Raw genomic sequence first — 21,375 nt, forward strand, 5'->3', positions numbered from 1 at the left:
CAACGGGGACTCTGTCCATTTTCAGTACCTGCTCCTTTGTTGTTTCCTGGGTGTCATTTATGTAAAAAACTCTGATTTCCAGGTGGTCTATATGATCTTCGTGCTTATTGACTTGCTCATTCAGGTCTAGCTTGGTGTCAATTGTCTTGAGGCTTGATTTAACATCTGCCAGGATCGACTTGACATTCTAATCCTGGTTAGATTCTTTCAAGGGGTGGGTCCTAGGGTGGCATCTGCATTTGGTCTGTTCCGATTGGTGGGCAGTTTTGCATTCAAAGGAGATTTTTGATTGGAGTGTGTTGTGCTTGCCCATTGTTGACTGGCAGGCATCCGACTGCACTGATGTGACTATCAGGGGGCTGCACCAGTGTCTGCCAGGTGCCGGATAGTTCTCTGGTGCTCAGCAAATTTGGGTTCAGTTTATATTGTTGCACCCCACCTTCCCACAGTACATTAATTTAGGTACCTGTATCTTGAGCACAGCAGAGAAGGGAGCAGTGGGGTATTCAGAGCCCGTAGTGGTCTACACAGCCGCTTGTATCTGAGGGCGGCTTCACAAGCAGACAGCAGGCCCGGTGAGAATCTTACACCGGCCTGCACGATGGATACGCAGCAGGGAGAGCTGGAGGATCGCCAGGTCTCAGTTTGGGGACAGCCACCCGTAATAGTGAGCCCTGGCCTTTCGCATAGTGCAGGGTCAGTGCAATGTACTGGGTTCACCCACTCCATGGGTAGCCCACTTGTTATGTGGTGTGTCTTTGAGTGGCGTCGGTCAGGAAGCAGCAGGGGAGCCAGGCACCGGGAATCATCTCACCCGCTATGGGGAGCACAGGATCAGTGCAGTTCGGGGCCTCCTTTATATACCTCCCAGGGGGGCTGACCGCTCTGCAGCACAAGCAGGCCGCACACCGCCAGAAGCGCTTACTCTTGTCCCGCAGACAGAATCAGTTTGCCTGGCTCACCTGCACCCCCCCACTGCTGCATCAGGTGTACCTCCTCCATTTGGCTACTGCAGCTCCCCCTGCTGCTGTGAGAGAGGTTCAATACCGCTTCGCACTCTCCTCAGTTATTAAGGGCGGGGTCAGGATCGGGCACTCACCAGCAGTACGGAAGGCGTGGGTCTTGGATTACAGGCAGGTAAGTTTCTCGTTTGGGCCGGCATCTGCCAGGCGCAACCCAGCCCGGCAGCGCTGCAATCCAGTCGCCAGGTCTCGGGCAGGCGCTCTTCACACAATGCTTCAGTCCCAGTCGGGTCCTCAAGTGTACCAGTGGCAGCGGGAGTCGGGATCGGAGTTGCCCCCTTGTCGTGTCTTTTTGACCCAGTAAGCAGCGTAGGCTGCCGAGGTGTGAAGTATCAACAAGATGGCTCCTCTCAGACCTCGGAGGCCACCACAGGTCAGCATAGGTACACACCTCCGAGATAGGGTGTGTTCACCATCCTTTTTTATGCTCAGGCACCCAAAAAGTTTCTGTGTTGAGGGCCAACGGGCTGAGGATATTAAAAGATAGTGTGTTCAGCCGGCAGAGCCTCTCTAGTGAGCGGCCATATTGCTGAGCGGCCAAGCTCCGCCCCCTCCTGACAGTATGGTTGAACACACAAATCCTCTCCTGCGGGTGCTGTGTCCCATTCATGCCAACACTCAGATGAAAAACACAATTTAAATGGTCTAACTCCACAGATCTGTATAGGAGTTAGAAAATCCTGCAGATTTATAAAGGCATCGCTTATGTTTCCTAGTTTAAGAATATGTGTTAGTAAACCAGTTCCACATAACTTTGGTGCTGGAATGTGAACGGCTGAGAAAGTGTTTAGGGTGAGGACTTATAAATAGCAGTGCTTGCTTCATTTACCACTGGGAACATTAGTGGTTTTCAATTTCCAACCCATGCGAGTAATCTTTGCCATAAATGAGTTTTAATAAGTCAGATTGGCACTTAGCTACATTTATATGAACTGAGATTTCCAAAAATATCTTGGCAAACCCACTCAAGTAGATCAATAATCACCTAATTATGATTTGTAAGTCTAATGAATAATCTCTTCGGTATAAAATTGAAAATTTGAGAAATGGTTTCTAATATAGGGAGGTCTTCCAGTTTCAATAAAGAGGTGAACAATCCAAAAAGTTGTAAAATTGTATTGGAAATTGGAAGCACGTCAGCAGATCATTTCACTGTAGCTACACCTGGAGTTCATTGCCAGCCTTCTCTCTTGCTCACAAAGTCCACTTTTTAAAAAGTGATCAGTGGTTGGAACATGGCAGTATAACTCGCACAATCTCCCACCTGTGCTTGTTGGTCTGGAAGATATCTATTAAATCTCAACTTTATTTCCGGCTGTAGGAAAGCTAGGGAATCAATTTCTGATACAAAAAAAATAAGGTGTGCACTCTACACAATACAGTATAACTGTGCTTGTGTGGCAGGACTAATAAAATATTGAGCTAGGACTTCTGGAAAGCATACTCAGCATACATTAAGTGTATCTTTTGTAGTTGGTCAACTAAGAGTGATAGTGTAGAGTCACTCAGTTGTAGCGTGAATGTATCTAATAAAGATGGGAATTTGAAACTACAACTTGCCATTTCACTTACAATGGTTTTAGTAAGATTAAAAATAGTTAACAAACGTTTTGAAATCACTTGGAGTTTGGGGAGTGCATTCTATTTAATGTGCTAGTTGGTCACTTGCAATGTTTTTTAGGTTCCGTAACTGAGAGCATGCTCTGTATCTAATGGTGTGTGCCTTTAATAAAGGGAATGATTTGTGCTAGATAAATTGAATTATGCTTAGAGGTCGATTTTAACGTGTCTAGGGACATTGACTTTATGTACAACATAAAGGGAATCTTAATGTTTATAGTGTATGTATAGATAGTATGTAATAAAAATGCTAATTCAATAAAATATATTCTTATCCAATGCACCTTTACATGTTCAAGGGACGGAAAGCACTGGCAGAGAGGCAAAAGGATTTAGAAGTTAAGACCCAACAACTGGAGATTAAACTTAGTAATAAAACTGAAGAAGACATAAAGAAAGCAAGAAGGAAGTCAACACAAGCAGGTATTCAAGCATTTTTTTAATTTTCTCACATTAATAATCTACAGAATGTTTATCGATTGAAATATTTTTTTAATGGAACAAAATGTCTCTCGAGTGCAAAAAAAAAATAAGAAAGTTATTGACACATAGAGATACAATGATGTCTATGCCTAATATCCAAATGAAAAACTCTTTCCATTTATTAAGTCAAAATACAAGACAATGCAATGGGAAAACAAACACAGAAGAATGCATAAAAACTTTCACATCCATGTATTTTCCATGTGACATAAATGAGAACACAATGGTAAAGTCACAAATTGTAAGTACCTATGCTCATATGTGCAAAGGAATCGTAACAGTAATTTGAGTCAAGGTCCTGGTTTCGATGTTTCGATCCCTTACAAGGATATAGGGAACATCATCAGGACATATACGGGATTATGCCTGAGATATAAACTTGAGTCTAGGTTCTGACCCTACTAAGGAAATTCAAAATCTGATTTTTGGCCTTACTGAGAAGGGAAAGATTGAATTCACACTAACCCACAGTAAATCTGAAATAGCTTTTCTGGATCTCTTAATTAAAACCTCTGAGGGTGAACTATGCACATCATTGTACCGCAAACCTACAAAGAGAAACACTCTCCTTTCTACACAAGCCATCACTCTAGAGCACTGAAGTACTGCTTACCATTTTCACAGTTCCTTCGTATTTACAGCAACTGTTCTTTCAAACAAGACTTCTTTCAGGAGGCCAATACTGGCCAGCAAATTGTGTGCAGGGGTTATCCACACATACTAGTTACACAATCTATGAAGAGCATGTTATTGCCCAAGAGAAGTACTTCTAACCCCCAAAACAAGAAATTGACAATGACTGCCTGATTTGTGTCGCAACTTTCTCTCCAATTTCAAACCAACTGAAAGAAATGTATCCTCAAGCAATGTCTTGCTTCGCACTTCTGATAATACAGAGTTCCACAAATTCCACACTGACACGGTGACTTAAACACTGCGAAACAGGAGACATAGAACACAACAATATTTAGAAAATGGTTTTACTTTACAAAATGCAAAGACTTTCTTTTTAGAATAAGGCTGGAGCTTTTATTTATGCAATGCTTTCTAACAGAAAGACTTTCCCAGATGTCAAATGAACCATATTCAAATTTATATATAGGTATATTTAAATGCAAGCAATGAAAACACACTTGGTAAATGCAACTGTTAAACGCATGGATAATAATATGAAATCCAAGCAGCAAATAATATGAGATAAAACTCAAGAAAATATACTGAACATCCTGCAATAGATCCGAAAGCTATATATGCACAATAAAAGCATCAAATGATTACTTTGGATGTGCAATCTAAGTCAATCACACATCACAAAGAAAACACCTCAAATGACCACTGTCACTAGAATGCATCACAATTGCACTAGTCAGAAACAAATCACCATACCTGATCGTTCACTCGCCATCCTTGCCAACTCAAGCTGGAGGAGCCCCTTGCAGCCAGGCAATAGACTCATTATCAGGACTCAAATCCAGATTCTTGTGGCAATACGTTGCTGGACTTGGCCCTTTTTGGCTAAAGTCGCTTAAACTTTTTGCCTTCCACCTAGACCTTTTTCAGACATTATGTTTCTGACTTATATGCTTTGGGCACTTTGCCACAGCTGATCAGTGTCAAAGTGCAAATGCTCCCTTTATCAAGTGTTATGGTAATTGGTTGTCCATAATTGGTATGTTTGCATTACTAGTAAAGTCGCTAGTAAAGTACACTGTGTGTGCCAGTGCTGGTACTGCAAATGCTACTAGTGGGCCTGCAGCACTAATTGTGCCACCCAAACAAGTAGCCCTTAGAAGAGATCTCAGGCCAGCCACTGCAGTGCCTGCGCGCAGTTTGTTAACGGCCTTGTTGTCCTGGCAATTGCACCCACTTGCCAGTCCTTACCTTCCCTTTTTATGCACATCAGACACCCCTATAGAAGGCCCAAGGTACCCCCCTGGGCAGGGTTCAGTGTATGTGAAAGATAGGGCATGTACTGAGGTGTGTACCATATCATGACAGTGAAATACTGCCAAATTCGTTTTTCACTGTTGCAAGGCCATCCTGACCAAATATCAGAATGGAGAATGCTGTGTCCCATGTTTCCAGCATATCTTCCCATAGGCATAAAATGGAGAGATGGAGTTCAGTGTGCCTGAACTGTTTAGAAACCACACTTTTAGAAGTGGCTGGTTTCTTGTCTTAAACCATCCTGTATGCCTCTGCCTGGTTGTGTATTGCCTGTCTGGGTTTGCATGTGGCAGGGTCTGGGAAGTGTCCTGACCCCAGGGAGGATTATGTGATAGAGCAACAGGCTGGCCTGCATTTGATGAGTGGGAGGAGAAGCCCCCTGGATGTGAAGAGGGCTGTGTTAATGCCCTCAGAGGATGTCTCCACCTCCTGCTGAGCATCTGGGCCCAGACCCTGACTATCAAAGGAAGAGGGTGTGCACTGGCACGAAGACACCCAGGTCTGGTTTGGACCGGGGTCAGAGCCCCCTAAACACAAAGACTTCAAAGGCATTTAGGGGTATAAATGTAAGAGCTGAAGCCCCTGAACTCAAGACTGAAATCCATACTGAAAAAAGGATTTAAACTACTTCATGATCAAGAGAAACCTCTGCCAAAGAAGAACAGCTGAAGAGAAGGACTGCCCTTGCTGTGTGTTCTGGGGCTGGCCTGCAGTTTGCTGATTTGACTGAGGAGAGGACAAGGGACTTTGCTGTGTCCCCCTGCTTGAGAGGACTTTGCTGTGTCCTGAAGTAACTTGTCACCAAGGGCCTGAGGAGAGCTGGTCCCCTGTTGTGGAAACTCAGGAACATAAAAGTTTCGAAGTGTGTCTCTGAATGCTGTGTGCATGTGCTGTTTGCACGCCTGAGAGTGCTGTGTGGTCCATGGTGCTGTTTACAAGGTGCCCCATGACCGAATTGCCCCCGCAGCATGAAACATCATCCACGCTGCTGCTGCATTGCTGTTTGTTTCCCGAGCCGTCATTGTAACTGAGGCTGTGAGTAAAGCTCGCCGCAGCCGGCCCGTGCTGCAACATGCTAAAGGCTTACTAAGGACCGTGTCTCAGCGACGCTGTGTTCCTGTGCTCTCTGCACGCCTGAGACTACCATGTGGTCCATTCTGCTATTTATGAGGTGCCCTGTGACTGCATTGCCCTCACAAAGTTGAACATCGTCCACGCTGCTGCATTTCTGTTTGTGGCCTGAGCCGTCATCGTAACTGAGGCTGTGAGGAAAGATTCCCGCCACCAGCCCGAGCTGCAATGTGCTAAAGGATTAAAGGGATTGTGATCATTGTTCTTCGAAAGGAATCTGCCCAAGATCGTCAATGAAGGTGAAGACAGCGCCATAACTTGTCCAGCCACAGCATCGCCTAGCAACAGAGCTGCAACGTGATCGGGATCGCCCAGCAAGACATCCGACGAGCGGGGAGAGAGAGCGAGGCAGCGCATCCCCCCAGGTAAGTCTTGGACTTCGGTCGGGAGCCGCAAGGGTGTGTGGCCTCTGGAGGCGTGCCAGAGGAGTACAGGAGGATTCAGAAAAGGGGGTGGTGATGAACAGAGTGCCTGAGTTAAGCAGACCACTCTTACCCAGTCCAAAGATCAGGGCTTGATCCATCACCGTTTTTTAGCTCACTGCACCATCCCAGCTCAGAACTTGGCTATATGCAAATTAGTCTGTACCTGTCCCAGTGCATGATGGGAACAGGGCAAACCAAACTACCAAGCCAATTCTTATACTGGGAAGGAAACAAGCTACCGGGGACCGGTTTCTGGCATTTCAGCCTCGTCGGCCCGGCTTGCTTGAATCCTGATGGTGCAATGAGCAAGGGACTCACATCTGAGTATACCCTTCCACGCTTATGGTGGACAAAATGATTCAGAAAAGTGGGTGGTGATGAACAGAGTGCCTGAGTTAAGCAGACCACTCTTACCCAGTCCAAAGATCAGGGCTTGATCCATCACCGTTTTTTAGCTCACTGCACCATCCCAGCTCAGAACTTGGCTATATGCAAATTAGTCTGTACCTGTCCCAGTGCATGATGGGAACAGGGCAAACCAAACTACCAAGCCAATTCTTATACTGGGAAGGAAACAAGCTACCGGGGACCGGTTTCTGGCATTTCCGCCTCGTCGGCCCGGCTTGCTTGAATCCTGATGGTGCAATGAGCAAGGGACTTACATCTGAGTATACCCTTCCACGCTTATGGTGGACAAATTGATTCAGAAAAGGGGGTGGTGATGAACAGAGTGCCTGAGTTAAGCAGACCACTCTTACCCAGTCCAAAGATCAGGGCTTGATCCATCACCGTTTTTTAGCTCACTGCACCATCCCAGCTCAGAACTTGGCTATATGCAAATTAGTCTGTACCTGTCCCAGTGCATGATGGGAACAGGGCAAACCAAACTACCAAGCCAATTCTTATACTGGGAAGGAAACAAGCTACCGGGGACCGGTTTCTGGCATTTCAGCCTCGTCGGCCCGGCTTGCTTGAATCCTGATGGTGCAATGAGCAAGGGACTCACATCTGAGTATACCCTTCCACGCTTATGGTGGACAAAATGATTCAGAAAAGGGGGTGGTGATGAACAGAATGCCTGAGTTAAGCAGACCACTCTTACCCAGTCCAAAGATCAGGGCTTGATCCATCACCGTTTTTTAGCTCACTGCACCATCCCAGCTCAGAACTTGGCTATATGCAAATTAGTCTGTACCTGTCCCAGTGCATGATGGGAACAGGGCAAACCAAACTACCAAGCCAATTCTTATACTGGGAAGGAAACAAGCTACCGGGGACCGGTTTCTGGCATTTCAGCCTCGTCGGCCCGGCTTGCTTGAATCCTGATGGTGCAATGAGCAAGGGACTCACATCTGAGTATACCCTTCCACGCTTATGGTGGACAAAATGATTCAGAAAAGGGGGTGGTGATGAACAGAGTGCCTGAGTTAAGCAGACCACTCTTACCCAGTCCAAAGATCAGGGCTTGATCCATCACCGTTTTTTAGCTCACTGCACCATCCCAGCTCAGAACTTGGCTATATGCAAATTAGTCTGTACCTGTCCCAGTGCATGATGGGAACAGGGCAAACCAAACTACCAAGCCAATTCTTATACTGGGAAGGAAACAAGCTACCGGGGACCGGTTTCTGGCATTTCAGCCTCGTCGGCCTGGCTTGCTTGAATCCTGATGGTGCAATGAGCAAGGGACTCACATCTGAGTATACCCTTCCACGCTTATGGTGGACAAAATGATTCAGAAAAGGGGGTGGTGATGAACAGAGTACAGGAGAGCTCCTATCTCTCGCCCACTGAACAGCGTTAGACCGCTGATGTCCCCGAGAAGCCCTTACCTGCCAGCAGTACTGGGGTCGCTCCTTTAAGCTTACGACTGTTGTCTCTGCTATTGGAGCCTAGTGGTGCCCGAGTTGACCGCCCAGATTGGCTTACCGTATTATTCTTGCCTGATTATTGCATTTCAAACCACATTATTCTTGCATTACGAACTTCCTGATTCTTGCATTACGAACCACGTTATTCTTGCAGAATGAACTGCCTGATTCTTGCATTAAGGACTGTCTTATTACTGCATTACGAACTGTGATCTCAGAGTGTGTCCCTCCTTACCCTGACTAGAAGCAAGGGTCCCTATTTGGACTAAGGTACCTACCTCAGCCAACTAGAGACCCCCAGTACTAACATACGTCTATTCCACAAGTGAACTTCCAAGCTGGCTGTCAACAGCCCTCAGCTTTATAGTCCCAAAACACACTAGAAGGTTCGAGAGTATTTCCCTCTGCGCCAAGGAAACATACTGGAACTGGCCAGTTTACAGGCAAGCATTCCACGGCAAGAAAGAGTTCCCATGTTTCCTCTCCATTCTCACATGTTCCAGCCTTTATCTTGACAAAGCTTATGAAAGCCTTCCAGGGTACATTAAGCAATCTCTCACAAAACAGACCTTGAACGTGATTAACCCAAGCAACTTGCAAACACTCTGGGCTGTCTGTGCACGCAGAAAAGCTCACGCAGGGCGGAGTCAGAATTCAGGATGACATGAGGCCATGTCTAAGCCAATTATAAGAACCTCATTCTTCCCAATGTACAACATAATGCACATATGTGCACTATTGCTTATAGCATCACATACTTCATCTGTCAATGTACAACACAGTGCACATTTGTGCACCACTGTTTATACCATCACATTCTTCATCTCTCAAGGAACAATACAGTGCAAATTTGTGCGCCACTGCTCATAGCACTGCACTTAGAGACCAAAAAAAGTACATTCCACACCTCTCTGTTCCTCATGCTTTCAAATGCACATCCCACAAATTCTGTTTTGGCAAGGCTGTTCTGCTGCGACATCTCCCACTTCAAAACTATGAGAAGAAGTCAAAAAGAGAAACAAGGCATATGCAGCACATCGTACATTCAAGTTAGGGTCAAATAACACACCAAAGTCAATTAAAATGATGGTAGTCAAATGTCATCACTTGGTGTCAGACCACAAGAGTGCCTCTAGCACTACAAACACTGACCTGTCTTCAACGCTAGAAACTTTCTCCTCAATTTCAAACCTACTGAAAAAATGTATTCTCAAACACTGGCTAGTCTTCAGCGCTGGTAACCTCAATTTTGAATGTCCTCTTTTAACATTCCGCAAGAGCAAAAATATCAAAGACCATTTAGTCAGAGCCAGATTACAACCTAAAAAGACATACCAAACTGGGTCTGTTTTATGAGGCTTGATCTCACTAGTGGGACACTTCAAACGTGGTAATTGCACTGTTTGTCAATTTACAAGTGAAACTAAAGAATGTGTCCATGTTAACATCAGAATTGCTTCGAACCAGTTTTCTAATTGTAATACTATGAACGTTGTTTATGCAATTACCTGTCCATGCAGCAAAATCTACATTGGGCAGACCACACTGAAGGTCCACATCCGCATATGCCAACACAGAGGTCGTCTACTTTGCAAAGTGTCCAAGCGCCTCTGGTCAAACACTTCACAAAAGGAGGACACACTGAAAATTACCTTTAATGACCGGTGATTACCGTGGTAAAGCTCTCTCCAAGAGGCACTGACATAATTTAAATACTTAACAAGGAGGAACTCAAATCGATACTATGTGCAAACAGTCTGCAAACTGGACTCAACAGGATGGAGCATTGGACTACCTTTGTGGGAACCCTTCTCCGGAAGACTGTATGATGCCGGTGTCACATTTGCTTTTAAGACCAATGTAAGACTTTTGCAATTGAAAAGTGTTGCATCGCTCGCTTGAGGAGCGCATCTCCGACAGCGCGAGAAGATTCCCGCCGCTACAAAGGCCGAGATCGTCGCAGCGCCTGACGCCGCTGCCAGAGCCGTCGCATCCTTCGTGTGCGGGACGCACCAGACCGGTGCGGGAAAGTCTAACATCGCTGCGAGTGTCGTCGCAGAGCCTGTCGTCGCTGGGTGAGATCGGCGCACTGCTTGCTTGCGGACCGCATCACGTCGCTGCGAGTGTTATCGCAGAAACCATCGCGTCGAGGAGCTGCGAGAGAGAAGATCACCGCTGGTCCGCGCATCGTCGCCCTGGAGATCGTCGCAACTCCAGAGATCGTCGCATCGTGCCTTTGCGAGAACAAACTTTCTACGGAACCTCCGCACCGGAATCCATACAAGTGGCCTTCCTCCCCATACAGACCGGATTCGTCGCAACACGCCCGCTGCCGCAGCGGGGCTGTCGCAAACGCCTCCCCAGGGTCTCAGGAGCAACGCATCGCTTGTTTTCCACCGCACCAGCTTCTGCTTTTTGAACTTTGTCGCAAATAAAAGGTACTGTGAGTAAACGTGACGCAACTGTGAACTTTTCACGCATCTGTGGATTATTCTATCGCAACCTAAAGAACTTTATTGCAAACCTTAAGAACTCTTTTGAAACCATATTCTTGAACTGTGTATGTTGGATTTTTGTCGTGTTGGTCTTGTGTAGTTTAGATTAAATACCTTTATTTTTCTAAACTGTTGTGGAGTCAGTTTGTGGTGTTTTCACTGTGTTACTGTGAGTGTTGGTACAAATACTTTACACATTGCCTCTGGTTAGCCTAGACTGCTCGTGCTAAGCTACCTAGAGGGTGAGCAGGGGTTATCTCAGAGGGTTTCCTCCTTACTCTGACTAGAAGCAAGGGTCCCTATTTGGACAGTGGTACCTACCTCTGTCAACTAGAGACCCCCAGTACTAACATTGTTGGTCAGCGGTGCGATTTGAACTTGTATTTGTACTAGACCCACAGTGATTGGTGTACATCACTAGTGAGTTCAGACCACTACGCCACCGCATACTACATTTTTTATTTTTGGTTCTATTTTTGATCGTAACCATGAAAGAATCCAAGCATCATGTCTCAGAATGGTAAACCAGCAAGTGATGTTGCAGAACTGGAGTTTGATATTGAAATGTTAAGTGATTACAAAGTAGGTCAACACAGGTGGTTCTGCAGGAACTTTGGATGCCCCATGAAGCGCTGCTCCAAGAAGGAGGAGCTACAGGAGGCCTTAAGGGCCTGGTGGGAGACCAAAAAGGCTGGGGAGACAGATGATGCAGAAGTGGATGAGGATGCACAGAGGGATGGTTTCAGGCCACAGGATCTGCCTGTGTCCAGAGCGGCCTCAAGGGCTAGCAGCAGCCATTCAGCTGACAGTTTTTCCCCAGAGGAGTTGGAGGAAAACCAAAGGGCTAGAGACCATAAGTTAGAAATGTTGAGGCTTGAATTGAAGATAAAGCAAATGGAGGAAGAGAGAGAAAGGGCGGCGGAGGAGAGCAAAAATGCCCGTGCCCTGGAAGAATTGAAATTGACCTTGGCCCATGAATTAAGAATGAGGAAACTTGAGATGGAGCTCAAGAGGCGTGTGGCCATGAGGGTCTCAGCTGAAGAAGAAACATGGGTAGCTCAAGAGGTGAGCTGTGTTGAGTTGGAGGTGGAGTCCAGCTCACATGGTGGCAGCATGGTTATATCTAGTGCTGAGAGAAAGGTAAAAACACCCAGAGATGTGGCGCCTGACTTGAGGGAGGGGGTCGACATACACCAGGGGGTTCAGGTTTATGATGTACTTCCAGTGGAGTACAGTGTCCCTGAAGTAGATTGCGGGACTTGCACAGGGGACCATATTCCTAGTGGTGGGAGGGACACTCTACTGACTCTAGATGAGAGGTACAGGGAGAGGGGTTCCCCCATGGTAGAAGCATTGGTGTGTGTGTGTGAAGACCAGCCAGAAGAGTGTGGGTTGTGTGACAGAGACAGTCAGATACTGTCTTGCCAGTCTCAGGAGAGTGGTGTGGGGTACTTGTGTGAGGCACTTGAGGGTGAGGCAAAGGGTAACTTGGTTAACAACTGTAGGGGGCTGTATGATTCATTTGTTGGAGAGCATATTTTAAGTCCCTGTTTTCCAGAGCTATGCCAACACCCGGTGGAGTGTGAGTTCTCTGACCCCAGAGAGCTTGCGTTAGAGGCAGACCTCTTGGTGGATTCCAGAGAGTCTGAGGAGGCATTGGGGAGTGATCTCAAAAGGAGTGGCTCAGAAATTTTCCAGACCTGTGAGGTGGAAGAGGTTCAGTGTAGCACAGTTAGGTCCCAGTGTAGTGGGAGGGGTGTAGGGGCTCATGTCCGGTCTCAGTGGAGAAGGAATGAGTGTGGGACGGTGTGTCTCACGGTGCCCGAAACTCAGTCTCAGGGCCTGGAGGGTTCCTTAAGGGAACACCAGGTTGGGGACCTAGACTGTACTTGTAGGCCATTTGAGGAGTATCTCCTAGTGTCTGTTGAACGGGGAGTGCCTGTAACCAGGCCTCCATCAGTTCTGGTGTCTGGCAGTGCCACTCCAGTTGGGAGGGTGCAGAAGTCCAAACTGAGGGGTGAGAGGGGGAAGGAGTCCCCAGTGGGAGAACCAGTGGGTCAGGGACCAGTCAGAAGGGCTGAGTCCCCAGTGAGTGACCATGGTGACCTCACTTCTATCCTGGGGAGCTTCCCGCGCTGTCAGGTGGACAGGGGAGATCTGCACCAGGCAGACTGTCACAGGACACATGAGTTGTGTGTCACCCTCAAGGGGGTACTGTGTGAGTCCCCAGAAGTCCTGTCGTGCCAGGCAAGTGCACAACCGCAGGTATTGGTCCCTGGATTGGGAGATCAGGTTCAGGATCTGCCTGACCTGGAAGGAAGGGCATCTGTAACCAGTGTCCTGACCAGTTTGGCTTCCAGAGGTACCCCTCCAGTAGGGAGGGTGTAGTGCTCTGGAAGGGGGTGCGGCGGGAGGGAGTCCTCGCCTCTGACCCTGGTGCAACCTGAGGGGTTAAACTCTGGGTTGGGAGACCAGTTGCTGGAGGGAGATCCTGAACTGGTGGATGAATGGTGCGGGACAACTGCCACAGGTTCCCTGGCTATTCTAGAAGGGGGTACCGCTCCAGGTGGGAGGGTACAGAGCCCCAAGGAAGAGGCGGACCTGGTGTGGGGAAGCCCACCCCAGCCTTCTGCCCAGCCGCTGGATACAGGTCCGGGACTGGTGGGTCATTGCCAGGATGTTAGACCTGACCTGACAAGAGAGGGAGTGGACAAAGGGTGCCAAGCACCTGGGGCTACTGCCCCCCACCCTCTGACGCCACAGAGGTTTGAGGGCCCTGAGAGGCATAAGACCTGTTTACTGGCGGTGGTCACTGTGGCTTGCTGTCTGTCTGTTGGGACACACCGGTGAGCAAGTTAAGTTTAGGTGCTGCACAGGTGGTGTCCACAGGTGAGGAGAAGGGTTCCACATGGATTGGCTTAATGGACCCTGAGAGCATGGATAGAGTGATTCAACTGGGTTTAGGACGGCATAGAACAGAACTGCCCTGCTGGGTGGGCCAGTTTCCGTGTTCTATCGCCTTAAGCAGGGAATACCATTGAGGTATCGTTTGGTCTACCCTGGCTTTAGGCTGGAAGGGGGTTGTGTTGGAACTGGCCCTTCTTGCAGGGTCATCCCCAAACTTTTTGCTTCTTCCTCCCTTATTTTTCCTGACCCGTGGCTGTTGGCAATAGGACTCTGCGCACTTTACCACTGCTAAAGTGCATATGCTCTGTGTAAATTGTATTGTAGTTGGTTATCCATGATTGGCATATTTGTATCACCATGAAGTCCCTAGTAAAGTGCACTGGGTGTGCCAGGGCTGGTGATGACAAATTCTACTAGTGGGCCTGCAGCACTGATTGTGCCACCCACGGGAGTAGCTCTAAAATGGTGCCTCAGGCCTGCCACTGCAGTACCTGTGCAGTTTAGAAACTGCCATGTCCTCCTGGTCAGTGTCCCCACTGACAAGGCCTAACCCTTCCCTTTTCATGCACATTAGTCACCCCTATGGAAGGCCCAAGGTACCCCACTGGGCAGGGTGCAGTGTATGTGAAAGGTAGAGCATGTACCTGTGCAGGTGACATGCTCTGGTAGTGAATTACCGCCATTTTCGTTTTTCACTACTGTAAGGCTATCTTGCTCCATAGATTAACATGGGGGATGCTGGCTACAGTGGCTACCAGCATTTCTATTCATAGGAACAAGATAGGACATAAGAGTCTAGTATCCCTGAACTCAGAATTTAATAACACATCTTTTATGAAAGGTTGTTTTTAAATCCTGTGTTTGAGAACAGCACTTTTAGAAAGTTGCTGTTCTCTTGTCTGACCCTTCTGTGTGCCTTGGCCTGTTTCTGTATTGACTGTTTGGTTTGAGAGTGACAGGGGCTGGGGATTCCCCAGGAGGCTGGCTGAGTCAGCCCTAGGCTGAATGACTGCATTTGCAATGTGAGTAGTGGGAGGAGTTAGCACCTGGGCCTGAATAGGGCTGTGCCTGCCTTCCACAATGCTGGCTCCACCTCCTGCTGGGCGGCTGACGACCCTGCCCCTCACTCTGAAAGGAAAGGAGAAGCCAGGAAAACAAAGTACTCCGGAGACACCCAGAACTGGTTAAGACCGGGCTCAGGGCCCACTTGCACAAAGAGAACAAAGACTTTTAGGGGTATAAGTACAGGACCCCTGACAACAGAAAATTAGATCATCGTGGAATCAAGAAGGAACCTCTTCCAAGGAGAAAGCTGAAACTGAAGAAGGAAGACTGTCCTGCTGTTGCTCTGCTGGACTGACCTGTAGCTTTGCTGCCGAGGAGAGGGGAAGGACTTTGCTGTTGAGCTGTGTCCCCTGTCTTGAAGGAATCTCCAAGGGCCTGAGTAGAGCTGGCTCCCTGTTCTGAATTCCCAGGAACAAAAGGACTTCACCCCCAGCTTCCCTGAACTCTGCTGAGAGAGATCTGTCCTTCCTAGAGTGCTTGATCCAGTTGTGGGGCCTCTGGAAGTTGTACCTGTGCTGGGAAGCTTGAAACTAAGCTTGAGAGACTTTTGCAATTGAAAAGTGTTGCATCGCTCGCTTGCGGAGCGCATCCCCGACAGTGCGAGAAGATTCTCGCCGTTACGAAGGCCGAGATCGTCGCAGTGCCTGACGCCGCTGCCAGAGCCGTCGCATCCTTCGTTTGCGGGACGCACCAGACCGGTGCGGGAAAGTCTAACATCGCTGCGAGTGTCGTCGCAGAGCCTGTCGTCGCTGGGTGAGATCGCCGCACCGCTTGCTTGCGGACCGCATCACCTCGCTCCGAGTGTCGTCGCAGAAACCATCGCGTCGAGGAGCTGCGAGAGAGAAGATCACCGCTGGTCCGCGCATCGTCGCCCCGGAGATCGTCGCACTCCAGAGATCGTCGCATCGTGCCTTTGCGAGAACAAACTTCCTACGGAACCTCCCCACCGGAATGCATACAAGTGGCCTTCCTCCCCATACATACCGGATTCGTCGCAACACGCCCGCTGCTGCAGCGGGGCTGTCGCAAACGCCTCCCCAGGGTCTCAGGAGCAACGCATCGCTTGTTTTCCACCGCACCAGCTTCTGCTTTTGGAACTTTGTCGCAACTAAAAGGTACTGTGAGTAAATGTGACGCAACAGTGAACTTTTCACGCATCTGTGGATTATTCTATCGCAAACCTTAAGAACTCTTTTGAAACCATATTCTTGAACTGTGTATGTTAGATTTTTGTCGTTTTGGTCTTGTGTAGTTTAGATTAAATACCTTTATTTTTCAAACTGTTGTGGAGTCAGTTTGTGGTGTTTTCACTGTTACTGTGAGTGTTGGTACAAATACTTTACACATTGCCTCTGGTTAGCCTAGACTGCTCGTGCCAAGCTACCTAGAGGGTGAGCAGGGCTTATCTCAGAGGGTTTCCTCGTTACCCTGACTAGGAGCAAGTGTCCCTATTTGGACAGTGGTACCTACCTCTGCCAACTAGAGACCCCCAGTTCTAACACTGACCATACAGTTCAGACTTCTCCAATGCGCTATTTGGTCATGGTTTGCCTATTTTTGCCTCCGGTGCAACTGGATATCCCGATTACAAAATGTGCTTGCTTACCTAATGCATTATTTAATTTTATCTGGGTTCTATAACTCACTGTTATGCATCAAGATTGCGTAGTACCACCCCATATTCGCTAATTCATTGTGACTGGTCATGTGAGGTCTCTAGGTTGTATCCTTACCTATTTGTTCTTAGGTTATTCTTTTGTTCTTTATTTTTCCATTCAGTTTGCTGTCAATGTTAAACAGTGGCTCCCTTTGTTCACAATCCTTCTCCATAGTATGAACCTCTTTAACTCTAAAATATATGTTTTCAGTTGCGGTACTTTTCCATTACATGGCTGCCATAAGAGTGATTGTTGTTTCACTACCCAATATTATCCATATAGTAATTTATAATTTGTCTCTTAAATATATCATTCAATTTGGGGCAATATACTAGTATGTCTGCCTCTCCTGTCTCTATAAAGTTCACTCCACCTTTTACTTTGTTCTGGACTCACTGGCCTTCACATGCAGCACCAACTTATGAGGGGTGCCTCATACTCGCACTAGTGCTTTCTCTGTTTTTCACGACATGGCCGTCATTGTGCACGCCCCCTCGCGCAGATACACACGCCCACTCAGTGCATTTGTTACCAGCCACTGCTCCGCTTGCTTGCTTCCGGCCTTCATTTATTGCTGTCACATTTATGACTCCGGTAAGCAGTGTGCAGGATTTCCCATGATGTTCACCTTGATTCTGAATTATATTGTCTTTTGCGCCTGTAATTATTGCTTTTAGGCAGCATTATTCATCCTCTCGGAGTTCATTATTTAAAAGGTAACTGTAGCCACACTCACTTATGCAGCTGATGGTCATTGTCGCAGTGGCTGTAAATACTTTCTCTGTATTTTTTAGTCTCATCATGCTCCTTGGATGTGTTAATAATGGTGCATTAATGCGAAATTCTGGCATTGTGCACAGGTTACATCCTCCTTGTATATGGTTTCTTAAGAGTCTCAAGTTTGTTTTGTTTTTTCCCTACTACTTGGCCTCATCATCCTCATTGGTCTTAGTAAGTCCTACCACACGTTCTTTTTTCTTCTTCCGCTGTCCAGTTGTATTGATTGGAGTCCTTCTGTGTACACTCTTATTGTACCTCATTTGGATTTCTGCACAGTATTGCAGCTCTGGAGTACAATGTTGTGGTTTCTACGAGGTTTGTTGCTGTGCTACTCCTCATATTGTTTTTTTCTCGCTCGCAGGTAATTGAGCCACACATCTATGTGTGCATGTCTCCCAGCATTCCTCGCCATCACATCAGTTATTATATTTGAGTAACACACATAATTGCACCTGGATGCATGTGCATTGTTAGAGGGCTAAGTGCACTTTTCTTCTTCATTACACGACTTCTAAAGGCTTATTTTTTTCTGTTTTCCCCCTCCCTATCTTTTTCTTTGTTCTCTCCAGTGCCTAAGCATGCATTGGGTCACATAAGTAGTAACCCCTATTTGTATCTCGGGCAAAATACCTTGTGTTCTGATGATGATCCCCTAAGTTGGCAGGGTATGCCCAGACGTGGGTCCCTTGCTCACTTTGCCACTAGATTCAAGGTAGCCATTCTGGTGACGGATGACTAGTCAGAAACCGGTCCCAGGATGCTTGTTTCCGGTCCAGGGAACACATGGCTTGGCAGTTCGGGCTGGACTGTTCCCATGAGGCACAGGGTCAGACTGATTTGCATATGGCCATGTCGGAACTGGGGTGGTGGAGTGAGCTAAAAAATTATGATGGATTTAACCCAGATCAGTTGACTGGGGGTGAGTGCTTGCAATGTTCAACACTCCGTCCATCATTCCCCTTTGGTTTTGCTTTGTTCGCCCTAAGTTGGCAGGGTATGCCCAGACGTGGGTCCCTTGCTCCTTTTGCCACTGGATTCAAGCTAGCCTGGCTGATGAAGGCTGATTAGCCAGAAACCGGTCCCTCAATGCTTGTTTCCGGTCCAGGGAAGACATGGCTTGGCAGTTTGGGCTGGACTGTTCCCATGAGGCACAGGGTCAGACTGATTTGCATATGGCCATGTCTGAATTGGGGTGGCGGAGTGAGCTAAAGAATGATGATGGATTAAACCCAAATCAGTTGACTGGGGGTGAGTGCTTGCAATGTTCAACACTCCGTCCATCATCCCCTTTGGTTTTGCTCTGATGATGATCCCTACATCCTTGCAAGAGATTGAAACATCGGAGACTACAGTACCTTGACTCAAATGACTGTTACTATTCATTTGCACATATGAGCATAGGTTTGTGACTTTAATGTTGTGTTCTCGTTAATGTCCCATGAACAGTGCCTGGTTGTGAACGTTTTTATGCCTTCTTCTGTGTTTGTTTTCCCACTGTATTGTATGGTAATTTTACTAAATAAATGCAAAGATTTTTGCATTTCGAAATTAGGCATAGACATCATTGTATCTCTGTGTCAATAACTGTATTATTTTTTTGCACTTGAGGGACCCTTTGTTCCTTTAAAAATACTTAGACCCCTGGTCACTCATTACCTATGGGGTTCCATTGTTCTTGATCAATATAGATGTAAATGAGCAGCAAATTATCAAAGGAAGATCACATTGCTAAATCTTATTTTATTTATTTGAGGAGGGAGTTTGGTTTTGATATACATGTCTTCAGTGTTTTTAGGTTGGACTTTTACGTTATTGTTTTTTTATTGGAGTGGATTAATAGCTGTTCCTAAATTGCTCATTCAAAACAGATACGATATTTTGTGGACGTATTGACTTGTTAGATCAATTTCACACCTTTTGTGGGTTGATTTATATGATGTGTTTATAGGAGATGATTAACAGCTATTCTTCAGATGCTCATTTTAAACAGATTGGATATATTGAGAAATGTCGACGTTTTGACTTATTAGTTTCACGTCACCCCTCTTTTAGCCTTCACCTCTCTTTTAATTTCAATGCATTTATTAGCATTATTTCGCTTTTTGCCTAAAAACGTTTACAGTTAAACACTAAAAGATTGTCGTATTCCTATTCCAGAATAACAAAATAACAAAAAACCTGGCAATAGTAAGTTTTAGGCTGACTTGGCTGCCTGAGCATTGAAACCGCAGGACATCACTTCCTGGACACTACGGTCTAGGGAGGAATACATATGCCACCGAATATTTGAAGCACTTTGTATTTCTAAGACAATGTGGTGAATATTCTGATGCCCTGTGTGTATTTCTGTACTGGTAATACAATGGTTTTCTACGACTCTGTCATACTTTTGGTGTTCAGATTTTGGGAAAACCAACTGGAATCAGAAATTCCAGCCCCCATTTGTCCCCACAAAGCCTACTTGAAACGGGCCTCAAGATATTTCAATACATATGAACTGGTAATCTGATATTCAGTCAGCCAGTCAAAGTACTTTATTCGGCTCTATTTGAGCCATGAACATATGCACACAATCTAATTCTTTTACACCCAATTACATATAAAATTCATAAATAAATTAATAATACATTCATTAAAACAGAGTAAACATTGATACTCATTTAATGTTTACTGCGTATCATAAGTACTGTTAAAACATAATTTAAATCAGCATATATCGTATCCATGTTATCTAGGGATAGTAAGTAAGCCTGGGCTGTCTCATGATTCCTAATCTGACATTAATTTCGCTTTTCATAATCATCTTTGAGATCAGCAGCCACGTACATTGCACTAAATCTATTGATTACCAGATTTTTTTTAAAGAGTTTAGGTGCCTTCATTAACTCTTCAATCGAATTCCTAATATATTTGAATATAACAATAATGGTGTGCACATATAACATAATCGTAATACAACAGTTCTCAGGAGCCTCTTCTGACAGGGTCAGGGCAGGCAATCGGAGTTTTTGAAACGGGTATCCTTTCAGGCTGTTTTAGCCCTTTGGTAGTCTGCTGGAAGCTCTTTTAAACATTTCCCTGTCCTCTCATCCTGTCCTGTTCTGTGAATATTGGCATTGGTGGCCTGGTAATCTGGTAATCTTGCTGTGATCCATTGTTTGTTGCAAGATCACTCTTGCCCTCCATCTGCGTTTTTTATCTGTGGCAGATGGAAGCTGATGAGCAGAATTCACACTTTTGTGCTGAGATTGGTTCTGCTCACTACAGATAAAACAAAGAAATAAAATAAGTTATTCTGCCCTACTGGTGGTCTCTGCGGCTTACTAGTCAAGCCCTGGACTGTCCTAACACCAGAGCCGGTCACTAAATTTAAACACAGGAAGATAGAAAAACAAGCATTTGCAATGCAATAGGTCTCGCATTAGGAAAGTTTGAGCTATTGGTCTTGTAAATGACAATTTTTTTTATTTATGTGTTGGTTTTGAAAATAGTTAAATTAATCGCTTTGTCATTTACAATGCCAATAGTTTTAACTTTCGCAAATGTGACACCTATAGCATTTGTAATGCAACATGTTTTGTATTTACGTGATTTAGCTGTATTGATATTACAAATTACAATGGCTTTTATTTTTTTTAAATAATTAATACTTAAATAAAAGTGATTTTAATTTATAATGGCAATAGCTTAAACTTTTGTACAAAACGTTTGTGAAGATTATGTTCAGTGTATTTTATTGTGACGAAAATCCAAGAACAGAAGTGAAATATTAACATCTTTTTGTGACATTTGTAATAAAGTTTGAAACATTGAGAGAACATATTTGAACCAGTTGTTGTTGAATGGTTGCACAGATTGATGCTGGGGTGGTGCTGAGTGGTGCTGGGGTGGTGCTGAGTGGTGCTGTGGTGGTGCTGAGTGGTGCTGTGGTGATGCTGAGTGGTGCTGAGTTATACTGGGATGGTGCTGCG

At 46.0% G+C, this 21,375-nt stretch overlaps 1 protein-coding gene across 4 annotated transcripts in view; it reads left to right on the forward strand.

Moving 5' to 3' along the window:
• Positions 1-21,375, forward strand: part of GAS7 (growth arrest specific 7) — a 1,616,751-nt gene that overhangs the window by 1,460,358 nt on the left and 135,018 nt on the right. For all 4 annotated transcript variants that reach the window (XM_078654763.1, XM_078654764.1, XM_078654765.1 and 1 more), the window contains one exon: positions 2,942-3,065. In XM_078654763.1, the coding sequence (XP_078510889.1) occupies positions 2,942-3,065 (124 nt within the window). The remainder of the gene's footprint in view (positions 1-2,941; positions 3,066-21,375) is intronic.

Source organism: Lissotriton helveticus, chromosome 7, assembly GCF_964261635.1.
Source record: "Lissotriton helveticus chromosome 7, aLisHel1.1, whole genome shotgun sequence".
NCBI classification, from domain to species: Eukaryota; Metazoa; Chordata; class Amphibia; order Caudata; family Salamandridae; genus Lissotriton; species Lissotriton helveticus.